General features: G+C 38.1%; 1 protein-coding gene across 1 annotated transcript in view; it reads right to left on the bottom strand.

The window, feature by feature from the left end:
• Positions 1-849: 849 nt before the first annotated feature.
• The window catches only part of MIPOL1 (mirror-image polydactyly 1), a 151,431-nt gene continuing 125,911 nt past the window's right edge, over positions 850-26,369 (bottom strand). The window contains exons 11-12 of the mRNA XM_058807361.1: positions 19,356-19,586; positions 850-1,024 (exon numbers count right to left, since the gene is read on the bottom strand). Coding sequence (XP_058663344.1) covers positions 958-1,024; positions 19,356-19,586 — 298 coding nt within the window. The 3' untranslated portion in view covers positions 850-957. The remainder of the gene's footprint in view (positions 1,025-19,355; positions 19,587-26,369) is intronic.

The raw sequence follows: 26,369 nt of genomic DNA, 5'->3' as shown, positions 1-26,369 counted from the left end.
GCTTCAGCCTTTTAGTTCTAGGGCACTTCATGAGTACAAAAAGCTGAGGATTGACAGTTTAGCCTCAAACCCAACCTGGATGATACTCCTGCACTGCAGGGCAATCAGAGTCTTGTAGGAACGGGATGAGAAGAGGCAAACACTGAAAAGGTGACTTTTTAATTTATAAGGGGTTTTCTGAAATCTGAGAGCTTTTCCCTCATTTAAAAGGACAGAGGAGTGACTAAAAACAATACACTGTCTGAGATACTGTACAATGTCACAAGGCTTTCATGTTGCAAATTTTTAAGCTGTATTTCCATTGAAACCTAAATGTAAATTTCTTTTTAATATACACTGAAAATGCCATGTACTAGCAGAAGCTATTCAACTGTTGTATAAAGGTATACATTTATCCTGCCCTTTGATGTAGCCACAGTTACTACCTGCAATTCAATGGGCTATGAGTAAGGAGGAAAAAATATCCACTATACCAGCCAGAGATATTTCTTGAATGTCAACCTACTTTATCAATTAATATATTTAACATACAAATACTGGACTATTTGCAGCCTCAAAAATAAAATAAGGGATTTAAATTTTGAAACTACTTTGCAGCATTTTGAACCTGAAGCCTGCAGTATTTAAAAATTCTATGCCTTGCAGCACAGTATAGTCTAACATGGAGAGGACAGAGTGTTAAAATAAGCATCTACATAATTTTTTACAATACAGTGTGCCACAATGCATTTGGTCAAAAACAAACACATGTTTGCAGTGAAACATTTTAACAAATCACAGAACTCAGCAGCAAAGTAGTTAAACATTTATGATTTGATTTTATCTCAGCTTGGAATGTCGCTGGAGTGTCCCACTTCTAACAACTGTTTGCTAAGTTAAGGCTTCAGTGTTTACACAGTGCTGAATGAAGCAGCCTGGTCACCAGATGTGAAAGCTTCCTTAGACTACAGCTTTCAATCAGATCACGGTCCTAATGGTCCCTGCTCCAACCTTCTTCCTCAGGACGTCCACCAGCCTTTCCAACCTGAGAGGGGGCAGGGGAGAGGGAGAGGAGAGAAAAAAAAAGGAAGCTAACGTTAGGAATGTTCTGGCTGAAAGAGACAGTGTTTGCACTGAACCAAGCTGTCCTGGTGGTGGTCACGCTCAGAAACAAAGCACTACTGTAAAAGACAGACATTAAGGGAAAATGCAGACAACTTGTGAAAAACTTTTTAACCTACAACCCAACCCATCTGCAGCCAGTGATATATATCAACTCACTTTTCCTTTGTAGTGCATGGAGTATCTGAGGTCCCTGTATGGCATTTATACAAAACCCTGTGCAGCAATCCTGTGGTACAATATACACTTTGGTGTAAGCAGGACAATTAATTTTTATACTTTAAAAAATATGAGCTGTCCATGCTCTTGTTAAATGTAGCACTTAACTATTGCTTCCCCTTAAATACTATCTTGCCTATTATCCAACAGATACTTTTACTGTTCAGTTTATAAATTTATGTCTAAAGGCTGATGTGTTTTATGTAAAAACTTTCTCAAAATACTCAACAAGCCAAGTTTCTAAGGATGTGGATGATGATATTTTTAAGGTGGCCTGCATGATTCTTGTGTCGATACAACTACAGAAAAATTAACAGTCTAAGTAAGTAGGACAGAGAGCTGCCCAATCCTCTTAGATTTGAGGCACAGGCACTATAAACATGTTCAATCTCACTGGCTTAATTTGATCTTTCTTTTGTTAAAGTATGTAGACAAAGGCAAAGGACTAAATTTCTTCATCATTTTGTATCTACACACATTTATCTTCAGCATTCCAGAAATCATGTATTCAAGCTATTTTTTCAATCTGTCTGTATTTTATGGTATCCTTCAATGAAAACTCTCCCACAAATAAACTATCTGTATAAAAGCAGACAGTGTGTAGCAGAGCACTTTCAGAGCCACGTCCAGAATATTATACACACAGCTTCCACAATGGATAAACAGAGCTGTAGGTTCAAATAGTTGTCTTCATTGTTACAAAGTTAACAATTTTTTTCTTATCTTGAAAGACAATTAAAAAAAATGTTATACAACATGAGAAATGCAGATAGGAAATAAAAATAACACAGCTTTATCAAAATTGCAAAATGCATTTTATCTCATGAATGCATTAGTAACTGCACGTAAACTAGTCAACATGGATTAATTGCCACAGGTCATGACTAATGTGCTTGGTACGTATTGAAACACACTTGTTTTCCAGGAACCACCAAGCACGATGAAGCTACACCTTTCATTGTACTCACCAGGTGACTTAATTCCTGAAATGAGATTAAGAATTCACCACCCAAATGTAATCATCAGACAGCAGGAAAAGTATGTGGAAAGTTCAGCTCATTCTAGCTCTTACACAGGGACTCTGAGGGAATGAGTGCACAGGTACAAAGCTGCTGCTTAGGTAGCAACTGCTAAAAAACTGCTCCTCTCCCTTCAATTTTCCAATAGTCACTTCTCCTTCTTAACCAACTAGTGCATTTCCCCCTGGCTTTGTAAAATAACTTCTACTACACTTTGTCTTATAGAGGCAGCACCCAAACAGCCATATCTCAGTGCTGTCAGTCCATGCAGGTATAAAGTCGGGGATTTCACAAGTTATTTGCTCCTGTAAGTTTTCTCACGTGGATACATCAATGTTTTCTGGATTTTAATTCAGTTACTGATCGGTCAGTTTTGTCAGCCTCTCTTATTGAGAGGTTTCCCAGTTACATCTGCTGTCCGTCCATGTGCAATTTCAGAAAGCAATGGCAATTAGTTCTCTTTCACTAGCATGTGTATTCAGAAGCACAGCAGCTTTCTCAGCCATTTTAACTGTTGCTGGAGGTCCCTTTCACACTAGCACCCTCTCTAATGTACTTCAGAGACATAAAAGCACTGGAGAAACATTTCAAACTGTTTGGACAAACAGAAGGCTTGGGCTGAAAATTGTTTTTCTGGGAGACAGCATAAAACCTGTAAAATCTGAGATCATGGCTTATTTAAATCACTGTTCAGTTAAAAAGAAATATTGTGTGGCTTATACAAGGCAGGGGGTGGCGGGGGGGAATGACTTCAGTGACTGAGGCTCCTTTTGGGGAAAAACAAGTTGGATGTCACAGCTAACACACTGTCCTACAACTGGGTTTAGATGTGCACCACTCTGTGACCAAGCACTGGCACTGCACACCAGAGCAGAACAAGTCAGTGAAGAGCTGCCCATGTTTGAAGAGAAATACCACTGGGATGAAAGTAGCTGTCTTCTGTTTAACCTTGAAACTGTCAGGCTTCATTGAAAATAATGAGGCTTAACAATCATAGTTTCTGCTTTTCAAACGAATGATGACTGAAATCATCAAAATGAGGTATTCCTCCCCAAATACACACCATGCAGAGCTTATTTGCCTTTTGTTTCAGTCATATGTGAATTTTCAAATTTATTTATTCTTTATCAGGAGGAAAAAAAAAAGGTAGCAGCGAATTAAGACATTGTACTTCAAAAGACATTTAAGTAAAAACGTAAAAGAGAAATGGCAGCAGCTATTTATAAGATAAAACAACAGAGGGCAAAATTTACCCCTACACAGACACAAGACCCAATATACCACTGAAATCCCACTTAAGCCTACAAAATAATGCTATGTGCTGAATCAGTGGTTAATAACTCTTGATACAGGCCTCAGGGGGCTTTTTGGAATGATAATCCTGGACTCTTTGTTCACCAAAGGCCCAACTCTGTCATCCCAACTCACACTAAGCAACATTTTCTTTGTGAGTAATAAAAGGCAGCTAAAAAGGCTGTTTGTGCCAGTGAGGTGCTACCTGCGAGGGGTGAGGGTGGCAGAGCCAGCCCTTGTTGATAAGGCTTTGTGCCCAGCCCAGCGGGACACTGCAGGCAGCTCCCTCTGGAGACTGAGCATTTTAATGTGGAAAACTGCAGTAATAGTTTTATACCTCAAAATCAAAGGTAATTTAACCAGAAGAATGGGAACTAGTCTCAGTGTTTGCAGGGTTTTATTCAAAATATGGAAGACATGAAAAAACCAACTTCTGTTGCTTTGTGTAATTTCACCAAATTTTACTTAACTGAAAGCAGCACATTTTATTGTATTCTAAGACAAATTCTAACCAATTCCAACATTCTAATGAGATTTGCCTTTTTGCTTGTGAAGAGTCCTCATAGTATAAGCTAAATGTGCAACATTGCACTTTCTCCTGAGATGTAAGCAAGGACACTCACTGAATTTGCATCTCATGAAGCAACTAAATAAGTAATTTAAGAAGAAAGCATTTGAGTTCATATTTTAGATCAGACAGAAGAATGATAAGGTGGACAGGCCATTCTATGGTAGTGCTGAAGGTCCAAATGTGCAAGGACAGACACACACCTTTTGGAATGCTTTACAAAGCCTCTTAAGGGCTCACTCCCCATTCTCACAGATTTCAATTTCTTCCTTAGAAATTTTTGAAAACCGCAGTAGATGATCTTCATTATTCCTTGGTTCTTCAAATACTTCTAGAAAATCTGTCCCTTAACAAATAAATTCTCTCAATAAATGCCTCATCAGCATTCTTTATACAATTATTTTATGCATGCATGCAAAGTGAGTATAAAAGGACATATAAAATACAGGAAAAATCTATGGATTCAAACAGATAGGCTCAACTTTGGTTTCATTCCTATTGATTTACATATATCCAAAAGTAAAAAGTAAAAATGTCCAATGCTTTTCAAGATAGATGGAATTTGCACCAACAAAAAGCACAAAGATGATGCTAGAAACATTTTTTATCTACACTACATACTTCTGTAATGCTCCCAGGAAATGGAAAAAATAAATAAAACAAACACACAATTTAGGAAAGGGACATCCAATCCATCATTATTTTTAAGTTAGCAAAAGACACAATGTTAAGAGTCTTGAATTGCAGTGGCTTAATGGTTTCTTCAAACAAATTTGGAATTAAGAAGTTGAATCTGTGTTCTATACAGAAATAAAAAGAATTCCATAAGGGGCTTTCTGCTATGATGTTACAGGTTTAATTATGTCCTTTTGAACATGTTGCTAAACTTTAAGAAGATCCTCATCTTTAGAGGAAAGAACAGGAACATCTGAAAAGGATCATTACTAGGTGAGTCTTCCCCAAGACCAATTCTCAACCATTCTCAAACTTTCTTCCAGGTATTTCAAACTGTGTTCCCTTGTCACCCATGCACACAGCTGTCAATGCTTGGATGGAGAGTATGTTGTTATGTGGAGTGTTCTTACACAGATCCTGAATTGCTTGACAATCAGCTCTCACTTTTAGCAAAGCTTTACTCCTGTGAGTAAAAACAATTTTGGTTTTAGACTTGGTCTCCATACAGCAGACTTAAAATCCTAACTGACAGAGAAGTTTGCTCTGGGAGCTCAGAAGCTGAACAGACTGGTGCAAGAATGCTCCCCACCACTCTCTACTGCCCACTCCTGTGCACATTTTTGGCCTGCTTCCCTCTTTCACACATTCTGCTGAAGAAGACTAGCTCTAACCTGTGGCTTGGGATCAGGAAAAACTCTGCAACTGCATAAATCCACAGGGGTTGGTACATCCTTCCACACTGCTCCACCTTTGGCCAAAGGAACTCACTCCAAAGACAACAGTGGCCTTTACTCCCAAGTTCTGAATATGACAGCTATACAGTCATGGAGTGACCTTCCTGGGAATCATGCCCCAGGAAGAGATAAAATGGACACCCAACTGACAGAAAAGGGCACCCTTCAAGTAGCCCATGTCCTAATCTGCAAAGCAATATACAGACTAGCCAAAACCAATAGTTTCTACCTGCAAATGGAGGAGTTAAGTGATAAAAACCAAATCATTCTGGATTTTGAAATGCTATATAAAGGCTTATAAACCTAAGCTATAGCCCTTGGTTATCTTACCAGTAGATAAGATTATGCTCAGGCTATGAAGATGGTCTTACTTGCATGATTTCTGGCTTCTTGTGGCATGTGTTTTGCTGACACTAATTCCCTTTAGAAACCAAGCTTTTGAAAATACATTAGATAAATAAAATGCATTGGACAAAAGCACTGCAAGCAGTTTAGCAGTAGAGTTCAGTTAATGGTTGTTTGGTGAGTGTTCATACAAACAAATTCACTTAATTTCATTTAGAATAAAACAACTCAATTCCTTTTCCCCTCCTTTCCTTCAGCTTTCCTCTCGGATAAACTTCATAAAATTCTAAATGGCTTACTTGTTTTCTGGCATTTTCTGTCAATTCAAGGAAACAAATGACAAAGAGAAGAGAGGCTGCTGTGATACTGGTCTTGCCCAGAAACCAGTCACTTGGATAGGATCATTTACTCAGGAGGCTGGAGCAAACTGGTTCAGCTCTATTATCTGCACAGGGGAACTGGACCCCAGCTGCTTCCCTCTCAAGGGAATAGCACTGTGCTAACACTGGGTGTTGGGGTGGCTTGCTCTCAGTTTCAAAATTTTAGGCTGCTTTGAATAAAATACTTAAATATTCCATGTTTTGAAGCCTGGTGTCAAGGATATGACCTTGCAGTGCATGACCTATCTACCATGTTACACAGCCATCACCCCCTTACTCCTGGCTGATTCAGCTAATTTTTAATTACCCTTATTCCTCAATTCAGGTATTATTTTTGCTACCTCAAAAGTCTTCCTTTTTAACAATAGCTTTTTATCTTCTCAGTAAAAATCACTGCCCGTTGAATTTAATGGTCTGTAACAATTCTTTCATAAACCATCATAGTGATAAAGACTACATGTGGCTCCAGTCACAGCTGCCTTCCTCTTCTTAACCAAGTTCCCTCTGCATTTTTTGTATCAGAGTCTGGGTGTCTTTCTAAATGCTGGAGTTCAGCCATGGTTTTGAACCTGATGCTGAGCACAATTCAGTGCCCTCTGTCAGACAAGTGTCTGGACTGACTGGTATTAATGGTCCTTCCTGGTCTTAAAACACACACCTCAGAGACTGATTTAGCAGCATCAATAAGCTCTAAACCACGGTAGACCACAGTGTTGAATCAAATCACAGGCACCGCTGCCAATTCCTGCCTGCCCAACACTGTTTGTAATGTCACTCCAAAAAGTATGTTCCATTAAATGTACTGGCCTTAAATTTGGCAGGGCAAATCATTCTGCCCCTGAAAAGCACTGTCACCAAACAAGCATTCCTATTAAATCCCTTTCAGCATCTTCTCAACCCAAAAGAGTAATTCTGTATATGATTAAACTTAGAAGCAAATACAGCCAGTTGGGCACTTGACAGCAGACATATTTTAAAATAAGCCTGGCTTACACAGGCCTTGGCTAAAATATTAAGCCTTTATCTGTGGTCCACAATAACTAATCTTGTCAAACTGTTTGCCCTCCACCTTCTGTTTGGAAGATTATGAGCTAGCTCACCATTACTATTCACCTTGTGCCATCACTAGCAGCAGGAAAACTGAGCAGTAAACACAGTTGGTCTATTTTGACAGCATTTCACCCTACTTTGCATTGATGTAGATTGCTACACACTACAGGATAATACAAAATCGGCTTCTATGCTGGATTTAATGCCACCTTGTGAAAGGTATCACTCCCTTACTTTCAAATGCTTGCTTAGGACAGCATACACTGACTGCCAAAAAAAAAATGAGCTTCTGAAAAAGAAAAATAAACCCTGAAACATCTATGCTGTATTTCAGTACATCGAAATCTACAACATATCATAGAGATCAGGCTCTTATTATTGGATGGAACATTCACATCTGAGCATGTGGCTGATATTAGAGATCAAAAATGAACAATAGCTGAAATAGAGGACATATTGGCATATTTAAAGTCAAATGATACACAACAGATTATTTAAACAAATCTTCAAATTTCCCTTATCACTCCAGCTTGAATCCAACAGTTTATTATGGCAATTTTATGCAAAGCATATATTTGTGCCAAAAAAACCTTTTATATACCTTCATAATAAACTTGAATTACTTTTAGCACTGACAAGTACTGTTTTCCCATATTTGGTGTCACAGCTGTTCTCTCTTCTTAGGAGAAATCTTAACATGGGAACCTACGCCTTACAGTGTACTCCTTATATTTCCATGAAGTTTGTGCTGACATGAATAGGCAAAGGTCTCCTGGATTTTCTAGTCAAATACCTCCTGGCAGTCTGTGTCGCCTGCTTATGGAAAACTAGCAATTTTACCTTATGGTAATATGTCTTCCCCACAGAAAGTATTCTGTCATAGTACTTATTCATTCAAAGAATAAATAATGAAAAATGAATAATTAATGAAATATTAATTCCTGAAAACTCCTGATGAACACTAGTCCTGCCCCTTGGTAATGATGTTTGATATCATTAGAGTGCCATGAACCAGGCAATCTTATTGTGTCTCTGAACTGTTCCTCACATTCTTGGGAGCAATACAGTCTCAGATCTGGGTTCTTTATGTCTACAAACATAATAATAATAAAAAAGTATCCCCCTGAATTAGAGACTCAAATTGCTGAATACAGAGCCTTTTTGTCTAGGCTTCTCAATTTGGGCTTTGAACTGTGTCTGGCAACAGCTTGCCAGTTTCCTTATACTATATTCCACAGAAATGTATTTCAGGAGATAAAAAAGGACCTCCTTTATTGAGGATTTTGGTTTGTTCTAAATCCATCTTCAGGAAAATTTAAAAGCAATGTCAAGAATTTATTATCTAAAACAAACCATTTCAAATTTGCTCAAAATGGACAGTTAAGATTTATTTACAGATCTGCAGAGAATGGCCTTATTAAGAGACTCTAGAAGTTGAAAGTACCAGTCTGAAAACACCACATTACACCTTTCTGCATGTTAGACTTGTAAAGTCAAATCTGAACCTCTCAGTTGCCTATTCCAATCAAGCTTCACTTCTTTCAGACGCCTTCTGGTCAAGTCCTGTTTACAATGAGTTTGCACAATTGCAAATACTGATGTGCTATGGTGTTGGTTTTGGCTGGGGTAGAGACAATTTTCTTCTGGCTGGTATGGGGCTGTGCTCTGGATTTGTGCTGAACACAGAGCTGATAATAGAGAGATGTAGGTTTTACATAGGTTTGTTGTATTTTATCACCAATGTGATATTGCCCAAGCTGGAATGATGCCCACCACAGCACTTAGAGATCGAGTAGCAATGGAAACAGGGATGGACATAAGAGGAAAGAATTTTACTAAGCTCTTACTAGTGATAAGTCCTTCATAATGGGCTCAGACTGGCAGGTGAACTCTCCACCCCTCTGGTGGTTTCAGGACAACTCACACTTGGTCATACTTCTGTAAAGTATTTCCAGAAAAAAGGGCAGTCTTCCATCAAAAACTAACAAAAAATCCATGGACAAAACATCCTCTCTTCCTCCTAAAGTTTCCCTTGGTGGCAATTCTGCCTGGTGGTGACATGTTGACGAAAGCATAAAAATTTGGCATACATAAAGAGTTACAAAATTCTTCAAAAGCATGGAGTAAAATCTACAAAATGTCTTTTCTGTTGAGTGCATGACTTAGATATCCCTTTTATCTGATGCACATATGTTATATCCCTTAAATAATTTATGATCATTTTATCAAGGATTGAAATAGAAATGACAGAAATACATATATCATGAGGCACAAAGTAAATTGCTAAATAAAATAATTTTATTGTACACATTTCAATACCTGCACAATACACAATATCTGCAATGCCTTTCATTCAAAGGCTGAATTCTGTTACTTTCTATGGGCAAGAATGCCATGATCTGAAGCTAAAATGGTAAAATTTGGTCCTAAAGATTTATGCCTTCCAACAGCTCAGTGTTTGGATCTGTATCCTTATAATCACATCATAGCATAATGTAGAACAGGAAAGTTGAACAACTTGCCAACAAAGCAACAGTGGGGATTATGGGGTTATAGCTATTGTTAGCTCTCATAAACGCAGTTGATGCTGCCCTTCTACAAAATTTTGTTTAAAAAAAACAAATCTATGGAAAAATCTGACTATTAATTAATGGCTCAGTAGTAGTTCAGAAACACAAATTGTTATTTTTTCTCAGATAACTAGCCCCTGGTTTAGTAAAGGAATACTTAATTTCAAGCAGTGGGGAAATTTAAATTATTTCAAGTTTGCTTAAAATAAAATACTTTTTTGGCCTAGTCAGTTATTTCTTTTTGTTGATGTAAAGAACTGTCCCAGCAATTCTCTAAAAGGTTATACGTAATTCAGAAGCTTCAGAAAGTCTGGGCTTTCTTTTTGAGCTTCTGCATATACATTTACAGTATTCAATCTTTTGCATATGTTAAGAAACAGTATGAGTATTAACAGAAAGAACCGCAAATTTATTTTTATTCCTTCAGCCAAGCCACAAATAAATGACTCTTGCAAACAAACCAAATACTATTTAGTAACGGCAATGTAAATGCCATGGACTTATTTTATTTGGATATAAAATATTAAATTAAATGAGTATTTGCTGTGACACTTTTTTTATCATCTTAAAAAAAAAAAAGCAAGTCTGAGAAAAAGTTTTCTTGCTATTCTTCAAGGAGCACTCAATCTGCTGTTCAAAGTTATTTAATAATTTGTCATAGAATAGTTAACTATAAGCTTACAAATACTGTGTCAGCGTGCTTCTTCCTATTGGGCAAACAACTTCAAAATCTAATTTGTTTGTGTTATTGGTCTTACTAAATATTAGTCTTTGCAAGTCTGGTTTACACCACTGAAGTTAACTATGCCAACACTCTGATTTTGTTCTGAAGTATTCCACAACAAGCTGATATTATACAATACAAGCCCAAGAGCTAGCTGATCCAGTTTACTGAGTGTATACTTAGTGTATTTTGCTACTGATAAATCAATAAAACCATGTTGTAATCTACAAACTTCCATCTCTCTGAAGCAGCTATAAGTAAACTGTAAATGAACACACAGGTCAAAACTGGGATGCTGTGATTATGTTGACTCTGAAAACATTTGACTTTCATAGAATACATTTTAGTGTTTGAGAGAATGAAGTTTCAGCACTGCTTTTATTTTCGTGAAAGGCTGAGATGATAAATATTCAAATGACAATAAATATTTGTGTTTATATTGTAACTACCCATACTTTAACAAAACCATGTCTGCACTGCAATCCACAATGTACAGAGGTTAAGCAAAAGTAAACCATAGCTACAAAAAGAAAATAAATACTTGACTTTGCCTGTATGTGCAGTTTTGCATTCTTCATCCATGTGAAACTCCCTGCAGCCAATGGATATCTTGGCTGTGCAAGGAATGCACACAAGGCATACCTGTCATTTCCTTTGATTGGGACTTTTTGTCTTCATCTGTTAAGTGCACCACTGAGCATAATACTGGCACTGATCATAAACTGCCAGATGCTACAGGCCTCACTATAACTTATGAGACCCAAAATACCTGGGAGAAGGATATCCTATAATCTGCTCTGGCAATATCACACATTTTAATTGTATGAGGCTTTCAGGAGTGATACCACAACTTGCTCTATTAAGGACATTGCCTAACTTTTAGTGTCTTGCTTCAGGCTGTTCAGAAGTCCTCAAACTATCTTTTCTAAAATTAAGGCCACAAGCTTCTTTGAAGGTGATAAAGACAGCAGCAGTGCTACCAGTTCTCCTTTTCAAGACAAACATAAAAAATAATACTTCCAGTTAGAGCATTCAGTCAAGCTAAGGAAAACTTGATTTTAACCCACATCTGCCACTTTTTAGGGGAACAGTACACACCAGGGTTGAAGACACTTCTATGTTTTTCTTTCTGAAGTTGTGAATTTCTACAGAAGAAACATATGAAATGCTATTAGACCTGGAGGTGTGATTCTGTGGGAGGCAATCAAGGGTGCCCACCTGGAAAATGGGAGCTGGAAGTTCTGATACTGGTTTTGTATTTATGTTCAAGAGGCATTGAATTAAACTGAGAAAAAGCTCTAAAGGTGTCAGAAACAGGTCTTGTTTCTCAGAGGTGAGTAGACTATTTGCTCCTCTCTGGTCCAAGCAGCCTGCATCAATTTCTGCTACATGCACTGCTTCGAAGCAAGGAACAGAGAGCATCCAGACCAGACCTGTGTGGCTGAAATGCCTCTCCAAGGTGCAGGATATCTGAATCTCCACAAATGGAGGAGAAAACTGAGATCCATTCTGTCACACCCTGGAGGAGAATCCCTGCTCCCAAACAACGACTTAGAAAATGAAGGGTGGGATGGGGGCAGATGCCAAGGACACTTTTGAAAGAAATGTCTGAGGTCACACTGCTCTGCATGGATCTGTGAAACCAGCATGCCTCACTCTGTCTCAGCATGTGCTTCTCCATTTGGGTCTCCAGGAAAACCAGGCAGAAAAGACAAAAAGTCAATTGTTTTATATTTTTTTTCAGTTAGAAGTTTTCTGCTTATGCTTATCCAAGTCCTTCTATCCCAAGTGCTTATCCAAAGTGATTCTTGGGCAGAGAAGTTAACAGTATTAGTGGTAGTGAGTTATTAGGCACTCTCTCCATCACAGCCTCCAAATTTTTAGCGACATGAAGTGCCCAATTAAAAAATTGGCATAATTCAAAAAAGATAATATAATCCAATAAGGAAAATACATTTCATTCCAGCTTTCCAAAAGTTACATATTTCCTTTTGTACAGTATGAATAATATGTTAGCCTTACCAAGGGAAAAACAATCTGCCTAGTGATACAGAAATGTGTAACGACAGCAGTCCAGAGAATATGCCAACGATGACTGAATTTGTTCAGCTCACCTTAGATTTGAATATTAGTTCAATATTTTATTTCCTTCAGACCTGGAAAATTGATTTCTGTCTATATGTTGAATTTCTCTGAGGCTGCACATAACCCCATTGGCTTACTCAATTTTTTTTTTTTATTACAACAAACATGTATCTCTACAAGACTGTTTAATTCATCATTTCACCATGCATATTAGTGCAGTTCGAGGGGAATTTTACTGAGAGGAATCACTGGTGTTAGTGCAGAATTCCAAGTATTCTAAAAAATCCTGACCCTGCTATGTATTGCTTTCAGTTATATCAAGCATGACTTTTTTCACACATTTCAATTAGTCTTATTTCCTCACTGACTAAAGCAGACTACTCCAGCCTATTGCCCCCTAAATCTGGTACATTCTCACAGCCTCTAATTGCTACTCTATGGTAATAATTTCGTATGTGATATGAGTTACAGCTACTAGATTTTGTGTTTTGAACTTTCTCATGTTCCTACTCATGTCTGGTATGCCAAAAAAATTTGTATCAGCTCTGCAGAATTCTTCAGAGTATGTGGTAGTTTTGTGTGTCTGGGAATCTTCCATCTGGCTAGTGTGGGTTTCCTAAACACCATAAAACCCTGCCTGTGGAGATTGTGTATCTCTTATGGGCCCCATGGAGCTTTTAATCTGCTTTTAATCATTGTATGAGACAGCCAATACATCAGTCCTCATCAAGGAGTTTTTTCCATTTTGAATCCCATTTAATAAGTTTTGATCCAATCTGAAAACCAGAACCTTTGTTAATTTTGCATTCGTATCTTAAACCGCTACAAAAGTCGTCTTCCTTTGCTTTCCATTTCCTTCCATACAAACTCTGATATCCATTGACTTCTGTGGATTGCTATAGCAAGTACAAGATTCTTAGCACCTTGCCCTCACTCACTTGTCTTTTGAATGTACCCACCAGCATCTGTTTCTCAGCAAACTACAGGTCATACCCTTAACTGGGACAAATGAATGCAACTTAGTGTGACAGAGCAAAGTCAATTTGCTGTAACTAAGAAACTAGCTCTGTATCTACATTCTTCAACAAGACACCAGGACTTACTTTACATTTCAAAACGCCAGCACCACTTAAATTATTCCCCATATGATATTAAAAGATTACCAACTATTCAAACTCAGCAGAATTTCACAGCAGCAGGCAGCTCAGTAGTTATCATTAAAAAGAAAATCACTTTTGGCATGTGCTAAATTATTTACTGACACAAATGAGTGAAACTATTAGTATCTATGAAATTGTACTCCTAGCCTCCAGTATTTAATGTTTTGATCTGGCATGCACCAGAGTATAATTTTGTACGTAAAAAAACAGCAAAAAAAGCAATTTAGTTTTAATAGAAAAGTCTCAACATCTAAATATAACATCTTAATAAAGAAAGAGATTAAATCATATTTATTGTTTTGAAAGAAACAGCTCTCTCAAATTTAAAATAAAGCCAACTGAATTCTCTAAGACTTGGTGGTTCCTCCAAAACAAACAGCTTTAAGTCCCAGTGAATGTACAACTTGTTTCTTTTGTGAAGTGCTTCTGCCTGCAATTTCTAATTAACTAGCTCCATTCTTTCCTACAACAAGTAGCTCAATGCATACAAGATACAATGTATACTTCAGCTAAATATATGTAGGTATGATTTTAAAAGGAGATAACTAGTTAACAACATTTGCATGTTGCAAAGAGGCTCAATTAGTATAATAATTCTGAAATCTTGCTTTTAGCCTGTTCCCTGCATAGCTGCCCCATACTGAATACAATCTGCACACTAAAGATATGTTTGCAGTTAAAAATCTCCAGAGACTTTAGACCCATACATAGAGATACTTATTTCACTCTTTTCTGAGACACTGACCTGTATCCTCATTTAAAAATGAACACCACATCTTTATGTTATTAAATCTTTGTTTTGATCTATTAGTATTCACCAAAGTGCCATTTTATACAACCCCACACTGAATAGGCAAGGCTGGAGGTAACCATCTGCAGCTTTAGAGTCAGTGTTTGAATTGATGAAAAGAGCTTTGTGTTTTCATTGCCAAGTTTGATTCTTCCAGTCATTAGACATTCCCCTCAGATCGCATCAATGAAGTGAACTCCCTTACACCCATGTGTTAAATTCTCTTCTCCTCATGGTTTCCTTTGCCAGCTATACTCAAGAAAGACTGCTGGGTCTTAGCCACATTCTTCTCACAGCTGTGTTAAAAAAGAGCATCAGAGCTTCTTCCCAAAATCCATATGTGTATGTGGTCAGTCCCCTGTCGGAGGGTCACCTCACATTGTGGTGTGATTATTCAAATATTCATCCTTGTTCTTCAACTGCACTGCTCTGATCATTCTGGGAAAGATTAGACCCTCCAGCCAGCACTGAAGAACGTGTTGGACATTGATGTGAAATACACACAGCTCCCGCACTCAGAAGGCAGATTAGTTTTACTTGCAGAAGAGGGGGACACTAACTACTTAATAAATGCTTGTTTCTTATTTCTTTACATTTTTTGTATTGTTTTCATCCATGTCAACTGTTTGTTATTGTTGTTTCATAGATCAACTTATATATCAGCATCAGCTAAGAAAACAAGTGAACAAGTACAAAAGCAGAGAAAGCATTTTCAAAAAGGCTGGAGGGAAATTCAGGACTAAACAAATAAAGGATGTATTCCAGTCACAATGAAATTTAGGTGGTCAAAAAAACCCCAGACCCTAGGGGTAAAGCAATGTTATTAAGGATAGAATTTAATTCAGAAGACAATTTTCTTATGTATTAAATCAACTAAAAAATTTTATCCAAAGCTGTAATTCTCCAGAATTCCTCTTTAAAAGAAAGAAAAAGAAAATTGAAAAGGTCTCTAATAAACAGTTAAGGACAAATGAAGCAATGACTTCTGGTTTAGATCATTTTTATATTAACTTTGTTCATAGTCAGAACTACCTTGACAAAGTACACAAGCAGGATCCTACTCACCATTTATGCTTATTTTCATACCTGTATATTTTAGTACTGCACTGCTACTTTGTGGATTATTTGTGTTTATTTTTAGAGGATTATATAGAAATTCTACCCACTCACCCTGCTCTGCCACTTCACACAGCTACACGACTATGCAAGTGTAGCTGTGCTCACATGCAGAGCTGCACTTTACTGAGCTAGAATCATTAAATTCTAGAAATTTAGAGAAAAAAATAGAAGCCCCCAAAAGACAAATTGTATTAAAATTCATTCCAGCTGCAAAGCTGTTGCAGAAAAATAGAACATTTCCTGGAAAAACATCAAAAGTGGCCTCAACCTTTACTGATAATTGGCTAATATTGATTTGGTATTACATTATAACCTGCTCTGATCTCACTGACATCAGCAACCACTCCACAATCCCAGAGGTTCCAGCCGGAAGGACATTTTCAAAATGCCTTGCTTCCTCTGTTGGCAGAGTATTAATTAATTCACAGGCTCTCTGAGCCACCTTCATCAGGTCAGCCCCATTTCACTGCTGGGAGTGCACCAGCTGGCTCCTGGCTTCTCAAGCAGGACAAACTTGCAGGGGCCTGTGGTACTACACCAATATCCCTGGTGAATTCTGTGCTCCTGTCCTAATTCTTTGTAACCACAAAATAGAAACATCAATTAAATACAGAAAATTATAGTCAGAGCTATTCCAGAGTATTGATTAAAAATATTACTGTGCAGAACATAATAGTATATTGAATAAATATGTATTGTTTTGTGTGTACATACATGTATTTATTTACATAGACCCCAGTTAGAATATGTACTTGCTTCATAAAGTATAGCACTCTCTTAAAAGTCTAAGCGTATCTTGATAGTGTCTCAAAATCAAAAGAGATTCAAGCAAATGCAGCTAAATCTAGGTGGCCACCCTCTGAGCATCGATCATAAATGTTTCTTGTTTTACACCAGCACCCCTGTTAGGATGGTGAATCATCTTCAGAGGCAAGAGCAGACAGTCTCAATTTATATCTCACACTGCAGCTAGCCAACGTGAGATGCTCACCCTACTTCAATATAAACAGATGTTTACTACACCCAAGTTGACTATAAGTAGATACCAAAACATCTCACTTCTGGTTCACATCCCCCTGCTGTTTTGTGTGGGATAGGATCAAGAAATTTTTTAGATGCTTTTTGTCCTGATGGAAAGCACAGGACCATTATTCTGACTCAGGTCTCACCTCTAGAAAGCAGCAACTACTGGTGGGTACACAAATGGCTGACATGATGCAAATGCTGTGGAGAATTACAACTCTCTTTTAAGCTCTGTATATCATGCTGAATGCAAACACTGAAGTTTTTAAGAATATTAAAAAATTCTTTAGTGTTGCCAGAGAACAGATTAGCAAAGGCAGTGTAAAACCACTGTAAACTACATTGTATGAAGATAAAAAACCACTGTAAACTACATTGTATGAAGATACAAAGTACATCTTTTCTCAACATTCTTAATTACAGTAATGTTCTTTCTTAATGAAGGTCATAATTATTTCACTATTCTGATGTTCAACTGTTGCTATTTTACTGAATAATATTGAGAAACTATGCAGCTGACAAAACTACTTCCTTCATATGTCAGAATTAAATTTTAGCTGAGCATTTAAAATAGTCAAGAAACCAGATTATTTTATAATGGTCTTTAGTCTATGAATTTTTGTGACACATTTTAAACAACATTAAGCATCCTCTTAAGGCAGTGATAATAATTAATACTACTGTAATTAATACCAAAAAGCCTTTCTGTTGACAGGTTTATAAATTGTCAGTCCTTTTTTGAAATGTAGAACATCCTACATCTTCTAAATAAAATGCTAAGCTAACAAATGAGTTCCTGCCTAATTGCCAAACACTGATTTGTATGAAGCAGTTGAGGTTACAAAGAAATTGGGAATTCTCAGCCCGGTTTCCCTGCTGATGAGTACGAACTGTCTCTGTAGCTCTCCCAGAGGTGTCAGAGGAATCTCTATAGTGTCACACAAGGGTTCTTAGCTCAAAGTAAACACACTTTCCACAAACTCAGCTGCTTAATCTGTTTGCAGGTTGAATTATAAGATGGGGGTGGATGACTCCGGGTGCTGGGAAGACGCGCAGAGCATTTCCACAGTTTCGTGGTAAAAAGGGCATGCTATTGTCATCAAAAGACTCCAACCAATTGTTTGATTTTGCTATAGGCTCAGTCGTCTGATCTTAACAATAATGAAAACTAACCTGACCAAAATTTTCCCAAGTAGTTGAGCATGTTAAATTACGTAAATTCTTTTCACTATAGCGGTGCATCACCACTACTTTAATTCAGTTTGTGGCTGCAGTTCTACTTTAGCCACCCTGGGTACATGGGATTAAACAAGATTGTTTCACTTTAGGGAAAAAAAAAACAAACCACTAAAAACTCAACCTCTGCTTAAATAGCTATATTACTAAACATTTATAAATAAAACTAGATGTAACAACTAAAAAAGTTAAAAAGGTTCTACCAATATTCTCTTTACCATTACTTAATTTTTTAATAGGTTTATTTTTGTCAAGCACACACCTCTCAAACTTTCAAATATGTCTAAGCGCTCAGAATAAAGACTTGAATGATTATCAAACAATCACTGGAGGATTTAAAGAGATGACTAAAAAGATGCATTTTCATAGATAAATACCTTAAATATATTTTATGTAGCTATGAATAAATAAAAGAGATAGGAATATAACTATTTTTAAATAGAACTCAGCATATGTTTTTTTTAAAGAAAAGCTTTTGTTAGGTCCTTGCAATATATTATAAGCCAATTTCTGGCTACTCTGTAAATATGTTGTAGACATTTAAGTTGAAGACATATATGGACAGACAGGACAATTTGCATCAGCTCAGCATCGACCACCTTGGAAGGACGAGAGGAGAATTTTGCACTTGATGAATGTAATGCAGAGATGAGAAGCGCCAGACTGTCAAGAGGCACAACTAGTAACAAACATGACAATAAGTAGTTCACTAGAGATGAACTTCAGGTTTTGGAGTTCAGTAACCTTTTAACAGGGAAACTCATGATGGCAAAGAGAATACAATCTCTGTTCAACAACTCAGAGCCTTCCTGTGGCTCTCAGTGAGATTTTGAAGCCATCCCTAAACAACCCCATAAGCATTTACCATGGCATGAAACCTGCCAGATGTGTAACAGACCAAAAATGAGAACCGTACTATTCTACCATGCAATTATAAAGGGAAATACTCTGTAGCCATAGGATTGCCACAGGGTAAAAGAACAGTGAAAACCATTCATAAGAGATGGAAAGACTTTCTCTGTGCCTTGCACATGTAGGAAGCAATTTCCTTAACAGTAATGAGAGGTACCCTGACTTGCCTAATAGCACAAAACTGTTAAAATGATCAGCTTCACACTGAGTAGGAAATGAGCTGACAAAGGAAGAATCATTTTAAAGGACCTTTTCTGAGCACTGCCACACTTTCAGTTATAGACAAAATACCAGAAAAAAATGCTTCCTGTGGATTACAAGTACAATTTTTGTTGGAAGGCAAGTGACTCACTTTTGAACTTTTTCATTGGCCTCCTGCGAAGCTTCCAGGGCTTTCTGGAGCTTCAGCTCAGTGTCCTTTTGCTCGGATCGAGTCTGCTGCAGCTGAGCTGCCAGCTCTTCAATCTGGCCATAGGTTAGGGTCACAACATCCTCCCTTCCCTGCAGTCCACCTTCAGAAGTACTGAAAGCACAGCTAGGCTGGTTCTTCAGACCCAATCCTTCCGACAAAGACTTGTATAACCTGGGAAAAACAAATTACACATGTTAAATTTCAGTCTAAGGTTGAGCTGCAAGAATTAATTAATATATTCAATATGTCATATATTTGCACTCACATGCACTAGTAACAAAACAAATTATACTTCAGAAGTGACAGAGAACAAAAAAAATAAACCTTTTCTGCAATGCTCTTCTAGAAGTATGTAACAACCATAAAAATTTGAAAAAGTAAAAAAAAAAAATCAGCAAAAACTCAAGAGGAAGTATTTTCCAGTTGTAGCATCTTGTTGATCACCTCTGAGTTGCAGCAAAAAGTTTTTATTGTGATTTACATAAAGTTGAATTGATCAGTATAAGTTACTGATGTGTTAATAACTTGTGGTACATAGGACTCTCTTTTAGGCAGCAGAACCACCAGCTACAGGGGATTTATTTGCAAAAGAAGACTTTTCAATAAAATGAAAGGAATAAAACCAATACAATTCAAAAATTAAAATCAGTAAATCAGCAGGATTACTTAGTAATATGATTTGCACATGCTAATCAATTCTAAATGTCTCAATTCAGTTTTATCCAGGATTTTGAGGTAAGTTCATAGAGATTCCAAATCAAAGAGCACAGACCCAACACTCTTTCAGTGCACAAACCAGAATATAGTACTAAATGCTTTGTATTTGTGTGTCAGAAAGTTCTGGACAAACCAAACATTATTTCAGTGTGGATTTCTAGTAGCCATGCACGCTGATTAAAGTGTTCAAGACAGTCTACATACCTGCTAGTATGCAATAGCATATTTTCTTTCTCTGCAGTTTATTAAGGAATTTGCATGGAAAACACTGACTGTTCCAACAGCCCATGAAGGAAAACCATAAATAAACTAAAACGTAATATACATGAACAAAGAAAATGTGGATGAACTAAGAGAAATGGAGAAGCTAAAAGGTCAGAGTGTTGACATATCATCATGCATACTACCTGTGATTATCTGAAAATAATGTGAAAAATCTTCTCAATTAAATGAAGACATACTGAAAATATAAATATTCATAAAGGGACATAAAAATTCCCAGAATGGACTAATTAAAAAAAATTACTCTAATAGTTGCACCTAAAATTTACTGACTGAAGTTCCACTACAGTTGAGCATTGATCACCATGGAAAAACACAAAGGTATGCAAATAATGTCGAAAGCAGGTTACTGAAATACCACTGCTGCCCACTTCTTGAACACCTGGCACAAGATTAAAAGAAAAAAAAGACATATGAGAAGCTAAACTGTTCAGTGAATATATGGGTCTGAAATATATGGTCAAAAAACTGGAGGATAGACTAAATGTTCTACCTTGTTCACACCAGCTCAGAGTTTTTTCCCAGAATATATGAAATATAAAATAATTTATTTAGATCCTAAAATACTGGCTCTCTGTGGCTACAACCAGGCCTGTTTTCGAAGACTGGCCATGAAAACCACATATATACTACTACAATTGCAATATAATACTACATGTCTTAACTCATAATGATTGCATCTGAGTGACCAATGGATTCTGACGTATACAGAATCCAGTTTGTAACCAGTGTGATTCCTCCAGATAAAGGCACTGTGATTGATAGATCTTTTAACAATTTTTTTCCCCAAAAGCATGTAATTTCCAGACTTCCATCAATATGAGTTTTGGTAAAATACTTTTATTTCATCCCTCCTGAAATTTACTAAATTAAAATTCCTTCATTCACTTGAAGATTATTTCTCCGTGCTATAATAAAAAAATAAATGGGAGTTCTAGGCCTGAAGAATGGGTCACAGAAGTATTTAAGTAGTTCCTGAATTTCAGTAATTCACATATTCTTGTTAGTAAGCCTTTTGCTTTACTATGGCAATGTGGCCTCTTTCCTGCTCCATCTTGGGTCTGAGAGCTTCAGGGACCTGCCTCAACTGTGTCTAGGCAGAAGAAAAAGTGACATGAATTGATATCACTTGTCCAGCTCAGTAGAGAGCAAGAGATTTTCTCAGTCATCAAAGTCAGAGTAGCTTCAACCCTGCAGAGAAATATCCGCAGTTGTAACAGCTCCCAGAAGGACTTGACTTTGGCTGAAAATCAACTCTATGAAGTGCTGCTCCTAAACACTTCTCACCTTGCCAGGCATACTTTTGCTGCTAGGTGGGAAATGATTTTCCACCTGAAGCAATAACTGAACAACATAGCAAAACCTTCCACCTAAAGGAACAAAAAAAAAAAATCCAGCGAAAAACCAAATATTCCCTACCTGCTCCCTCCCATTGCCTCCACCCCAGTGATAAACATATCCAATGTTCCCAAAGGCATGTAGCTCTGACCTTGGTTTTCACCACGAATGTTTCTCACAGGTCCTGGAGACCTCTCAGGCCTCAGCCTGCACTCAGGATGGCTTTGAAGAGCGTCCCCTCATGCTGCTGAGTGCACTCAAGGGCCAGGCAGCATCAATACCTTGAAAATACTCCCTCAAAGGTGCTCTTAGGAAATACTGCAATAAGATGGTATCAAAAAAAGCCCATAAGCCCTAAAAGGACTTTGAAATTTTGCTGTGAAGTGGAGGATATTAAATAGTCAAGTTTGCACTACATGTGAGTCAGGAGCCTGACAGCTGGTAGGCTGGTAACTAGATGACATTGCCCTACCATAGACAAATATTTTACTAGTCTTCCTCTGCCTGCATTTACACAAGGTAAGAGGACTGTGTTTTCTTCCCAGTACAACAAACCATCTCTCACTAGTTTATCTGAAGGCAGCAGCCAAAGGCAGACTCTGGCACACAGGCCATGGACCATGTTACAGTGGGAATGCTTATTGCACATAACGCAGAGTATGCTCTTTGCACTGTCACAGTCCATCACAGAGTGTCACTCTCTTGTGTGATGTACCCATGCATTCATAGTCTAGAGCTCAGGCAACCTCAACCACTTGTTGAACAGAGGCCACCATCGATTTTCTTCTCTGTGGTGGTTGGGCATACAACTTCAGCATTTCACAGGACACTATGCTGACAGATTGGTTCTGATCATGCATGCCCAGACTCAATTACATCTGAGTATGGAACAACAGTGAGCGGCACCTTGAGATTCAGCCTTAGGTCCAGAAATGATCTACAGAAATGTGCAACCTCTACCAGGGTCCTAAGAGCCTGGACATTAGATGATTCAAACATAGGTTCATTAGCTACAGTGAAAGCTTGAATTGACTACTGTCCACCTTAGAATTTCTATGTTTCAACGAATATCAATTTAAGGCCACTAGCAAACACATTTCTCCTCCTTGAGCCTCAGTCTTCTTATCTTTAAATAAGAGCGATCACAATTCTACCTTTGCAAAGTGCTCTGAGCTTCACTAATGTGAAGAGACTCATCACTGCTGAAAGAGCTAAGTTAGATGCAGCACAATCAGAACTTAGGACAAAACTAAATCCAGATGGTCTTCTGGTGATGCCAACCAGAAAACATATTCCTTTCGGCTTCATTTTTACTGTCCAGGACCACAGAAGTACCCACACTATTTCCCTCTGATTAGCCTGGGAGGGGGAGTAGGACATGGAGTTAATAATCTGAGCCTTTCTTGAAGCTGAAGAACTACCAAGACATGCTCTCAAACAAGACATAATTGGAAATTATGTTTGTAATGCCTCCATTACAAACTCTTCATTTAGGGAGTTGAACTGTAATCAAATGTCTTCTGTTCACTTTATGCAGCCCCTGGGCGAATAGCTCAGATAGCACAGCCTCATGTGAGTGATAGGCACATGACATTCAGCACCACCTATCATTCCTCACATTCACCATGCCATCAAACAGTCTAGGACCTCCACAAAAATAGTTTCTGGATTAACAGTGTTTGGATGAAACAGAGCAAAACATGCATGGGACTGATGAATAGAAGGAAGTCTCTTTTGAGATGTCTGCAGTTATAGTGCTACTCCCTTCAGCTGGAGCACAGACCTGTGGTCATTGGGAGTGGGGCTGTGGCTGAGCCTCATCCCCAGTGGGCACAGCTGTGAGCAGCAGGTGAGCAGCACTGACAGCAATGAGCCATGGAGTGCCCAGGGGCACTGACCCACCACCAAAGGGAACAGAGGCACACAGGTGCAATGCATCAACATGAGGATAAAAAAGGTTGGGTTAAAGAACAAGAAGGGCAGACACTTGAAGGCTTCTGGTGTGGTATGGTGTTGCTCTGTGTGGGTGAATGCTTAAAGCCTTCTGAAATTGTATGGTGTATGGCAGCTGTCTCAGCTGTGGCATATGCTGTGACACAGACCCACAGCTAAGGAGCTAGCTTGTAGCTAAGAAATCCACCTGAATTCCCTGGGTACCTGATGGACCTGGGACTGGGGTCTCTGCTATCTCTAATCAATTAGAGACTGGAAGATTGCCACTTAACTTTTCTTCTTACACAGAGATATAGTGCACATGAGTTCACAGAAGAGACTACTGTAGACTTTATGCTTTAATACTGAATATTACTTGCTACATGTTAACATTAATTGCACATCTTCAGGGTTCCACAATGTATCTGTGCTACTTGCAAAACACAGATTCACAGGCTCTCAGTTTTTTTCCATGAATTTGAGGACTGCAATACAGCAAACTATTGCAAGTACTGTTTGTAGTTTTCCCAAATTATGTTATTCCTAGAACCAAGCTTTCCATAAAAATGTTCCTATCACATTTTGACAAAGAATTGGCTGTATTAGCATATTTTAGCCTAAGCATTTGCTGGGTGTACCATGAAGGCTTGCTTCTAACTAAGTAAAATTAACCCAAAATTAAAAAAAGAAAAAGAAAAAAAAAGGTAAAGTGTTTACTTTATTCCACTAGATGCTACAAGTAAGAATTTTGCTATCTTGTATCTGTTCTTTATTGTCAATTCATATGCTTTGGCTATTCTTAAATATTTGCCAATGGCTTTAGTTAACAAAATAACTTTAACTTAGTATTTGTAATACTGTAGTTATTCCCTACAGTAATGGATTATTTAGGTAACACTGCAAATAGAGAGGGAACCTTATCTATTAATCGAAGATGGAGCTGGCACCAAGAGTGACCTCAGTATGTGAATATAATGGGCACCTAAGATGGTGCCCGTGACTCCACGTTTTAATGTGTATCACAACCTCCTGTCTGCTCTCCCTGGGTGGTGCAAGCATTCAGCAGAGGCAGAGCAGCCCCTGGCTCAGCTGTGGGCAGCAGGCAAAGCGAGGGGCACGGCCACCTTCCCCTGGCCAGCCTGAGCTGGCAGCACCTGCGCCTCTCTGCCGGCTGCTGGGTTGACATGGATCACTGAAGGGGTGTGTACGTGGGTGGTGTGGAGCCAGCAGCTCTGGCCTGGGGCCAGCAGGGAAACTGCCGATGTCAGGGATTTGCAGAAACACGAACTTGGTGGAAGAGACACAGAGGATCTTGTCCTAAAGGTCATAGCGATTTATTTTTTATACTGACACTGTGTTTTCAACAACATTTCTGACAACCATTTAAAGAACAGTGCACCATTCTCCTCATATATAAACTGCATTAAGAAAGCAGTAACTCTTGGAGGTGCACTAAAATAACAACCACTGGCGTACCAACAAAATCTGGTAGAAAACAATGTACTACTTTGTAATTTAAAACACTATGTATTACTTTTTGTCTTTTTCTGATGATCCTTGCCAAGAGCTTCATCCTGAACACTGTCACTCATAAGAAAACCAGGGCATAAAGGAACATCAAGTTTTCTGACCAGACTTTTCAGGATCAGCTCCTACTGTCCCCACACACCCACCAACCCAGTCTAGACCTTCAGCAACCCCTTCAGTTCCCACTGGCTTGACAGTACTGCTGGGTGTGAACATTTACTCTCCAAAACCCCAACCACGGGAATCTTCCCTGATGACAAAGAATGGGGGCACTCAAGAGCCAGGCATTTCTGCCAGAAGCCTTAATTGATGATGCCTGTCATCATAGTTTGAATTTAGATTTGCCTGCAGAGCTAATAAAATCTAATGGAGATTTCTTTGTTAGAAATTAGGCATGAAGTTAAGGCTAATATGGCTTGGGCCTTTAGTTTCCTTTGCAGCTTCTCACTGGTAAAGATAATGGCATCTGGCTTCTATTTTACATGAGTGACCTACACGCACACAATTTTATTTCAAATTAATAGAATCCTTTGGCAAAAAGTAGGAATACTAGTGAATCAACTCATATTAGATAAATTGCAACAATCCAGCTGAAATAAATAAGAATCCTGACCCTGAAAACTGAAAGTCAATGAATTGTCCACTCAGCGCAAAGGGGCATGCCATTTATAAATCTATATAAAAGAAATCTGATGGCACTGATGCACATCATAATGCAGGCATCAGAATCACCTGAAAACAAGCTCAATGTAATGACTATGTGCTGTTGACTTTTATTTTTGTCTCCAGGGAATAGTGTTTACTTTGCTTTAAAATTTATATGAGTCATTTTGTTATGTGCCTTTTTTTAATTAGTCGGAAAGAAATAGCCATTTGAGAAAGAGAGCGGAAATCAATTCTGATTCGATGCCGATAGCTACTGTGCGATGTAAACTGTGTGTTCTTTCTAATTAAATGTAAACACGTGCAGTTCTAAAGTCCAGCAGTGATGACAACTACTAGAAAGGATTGCCTAAGACCTGGTCAACTGATCCTTGTGAACCTTTTGTTCATACCGTAGGCGAACTTGTGCAATCTGTCTCAGGTGAACGCCAGTTGTAACTGACTTTATTTTAGGTCATCTTCAGAGAAAAGACTTGACAAGAATGTGGAGAGCTC

This window comes from Ammospiza caudacuta, chromosome 6, assembly GCF_027887145.1.
Source record: "Ammospiza caudacuta isolate bAmmCau1 chromosome 6, bAmmCau1.pri, whole genome shotgun sequence".
Taxonomy (NCBI): Eukaryota; Metazoa; Chordata; class Aves; order Passeriformes; family Passerellidae; genus Ammospiza; species Ammospiza caudacuta.
This window is presented reverse-complemented; position numbering and strand designations above follow the sequence as displayed.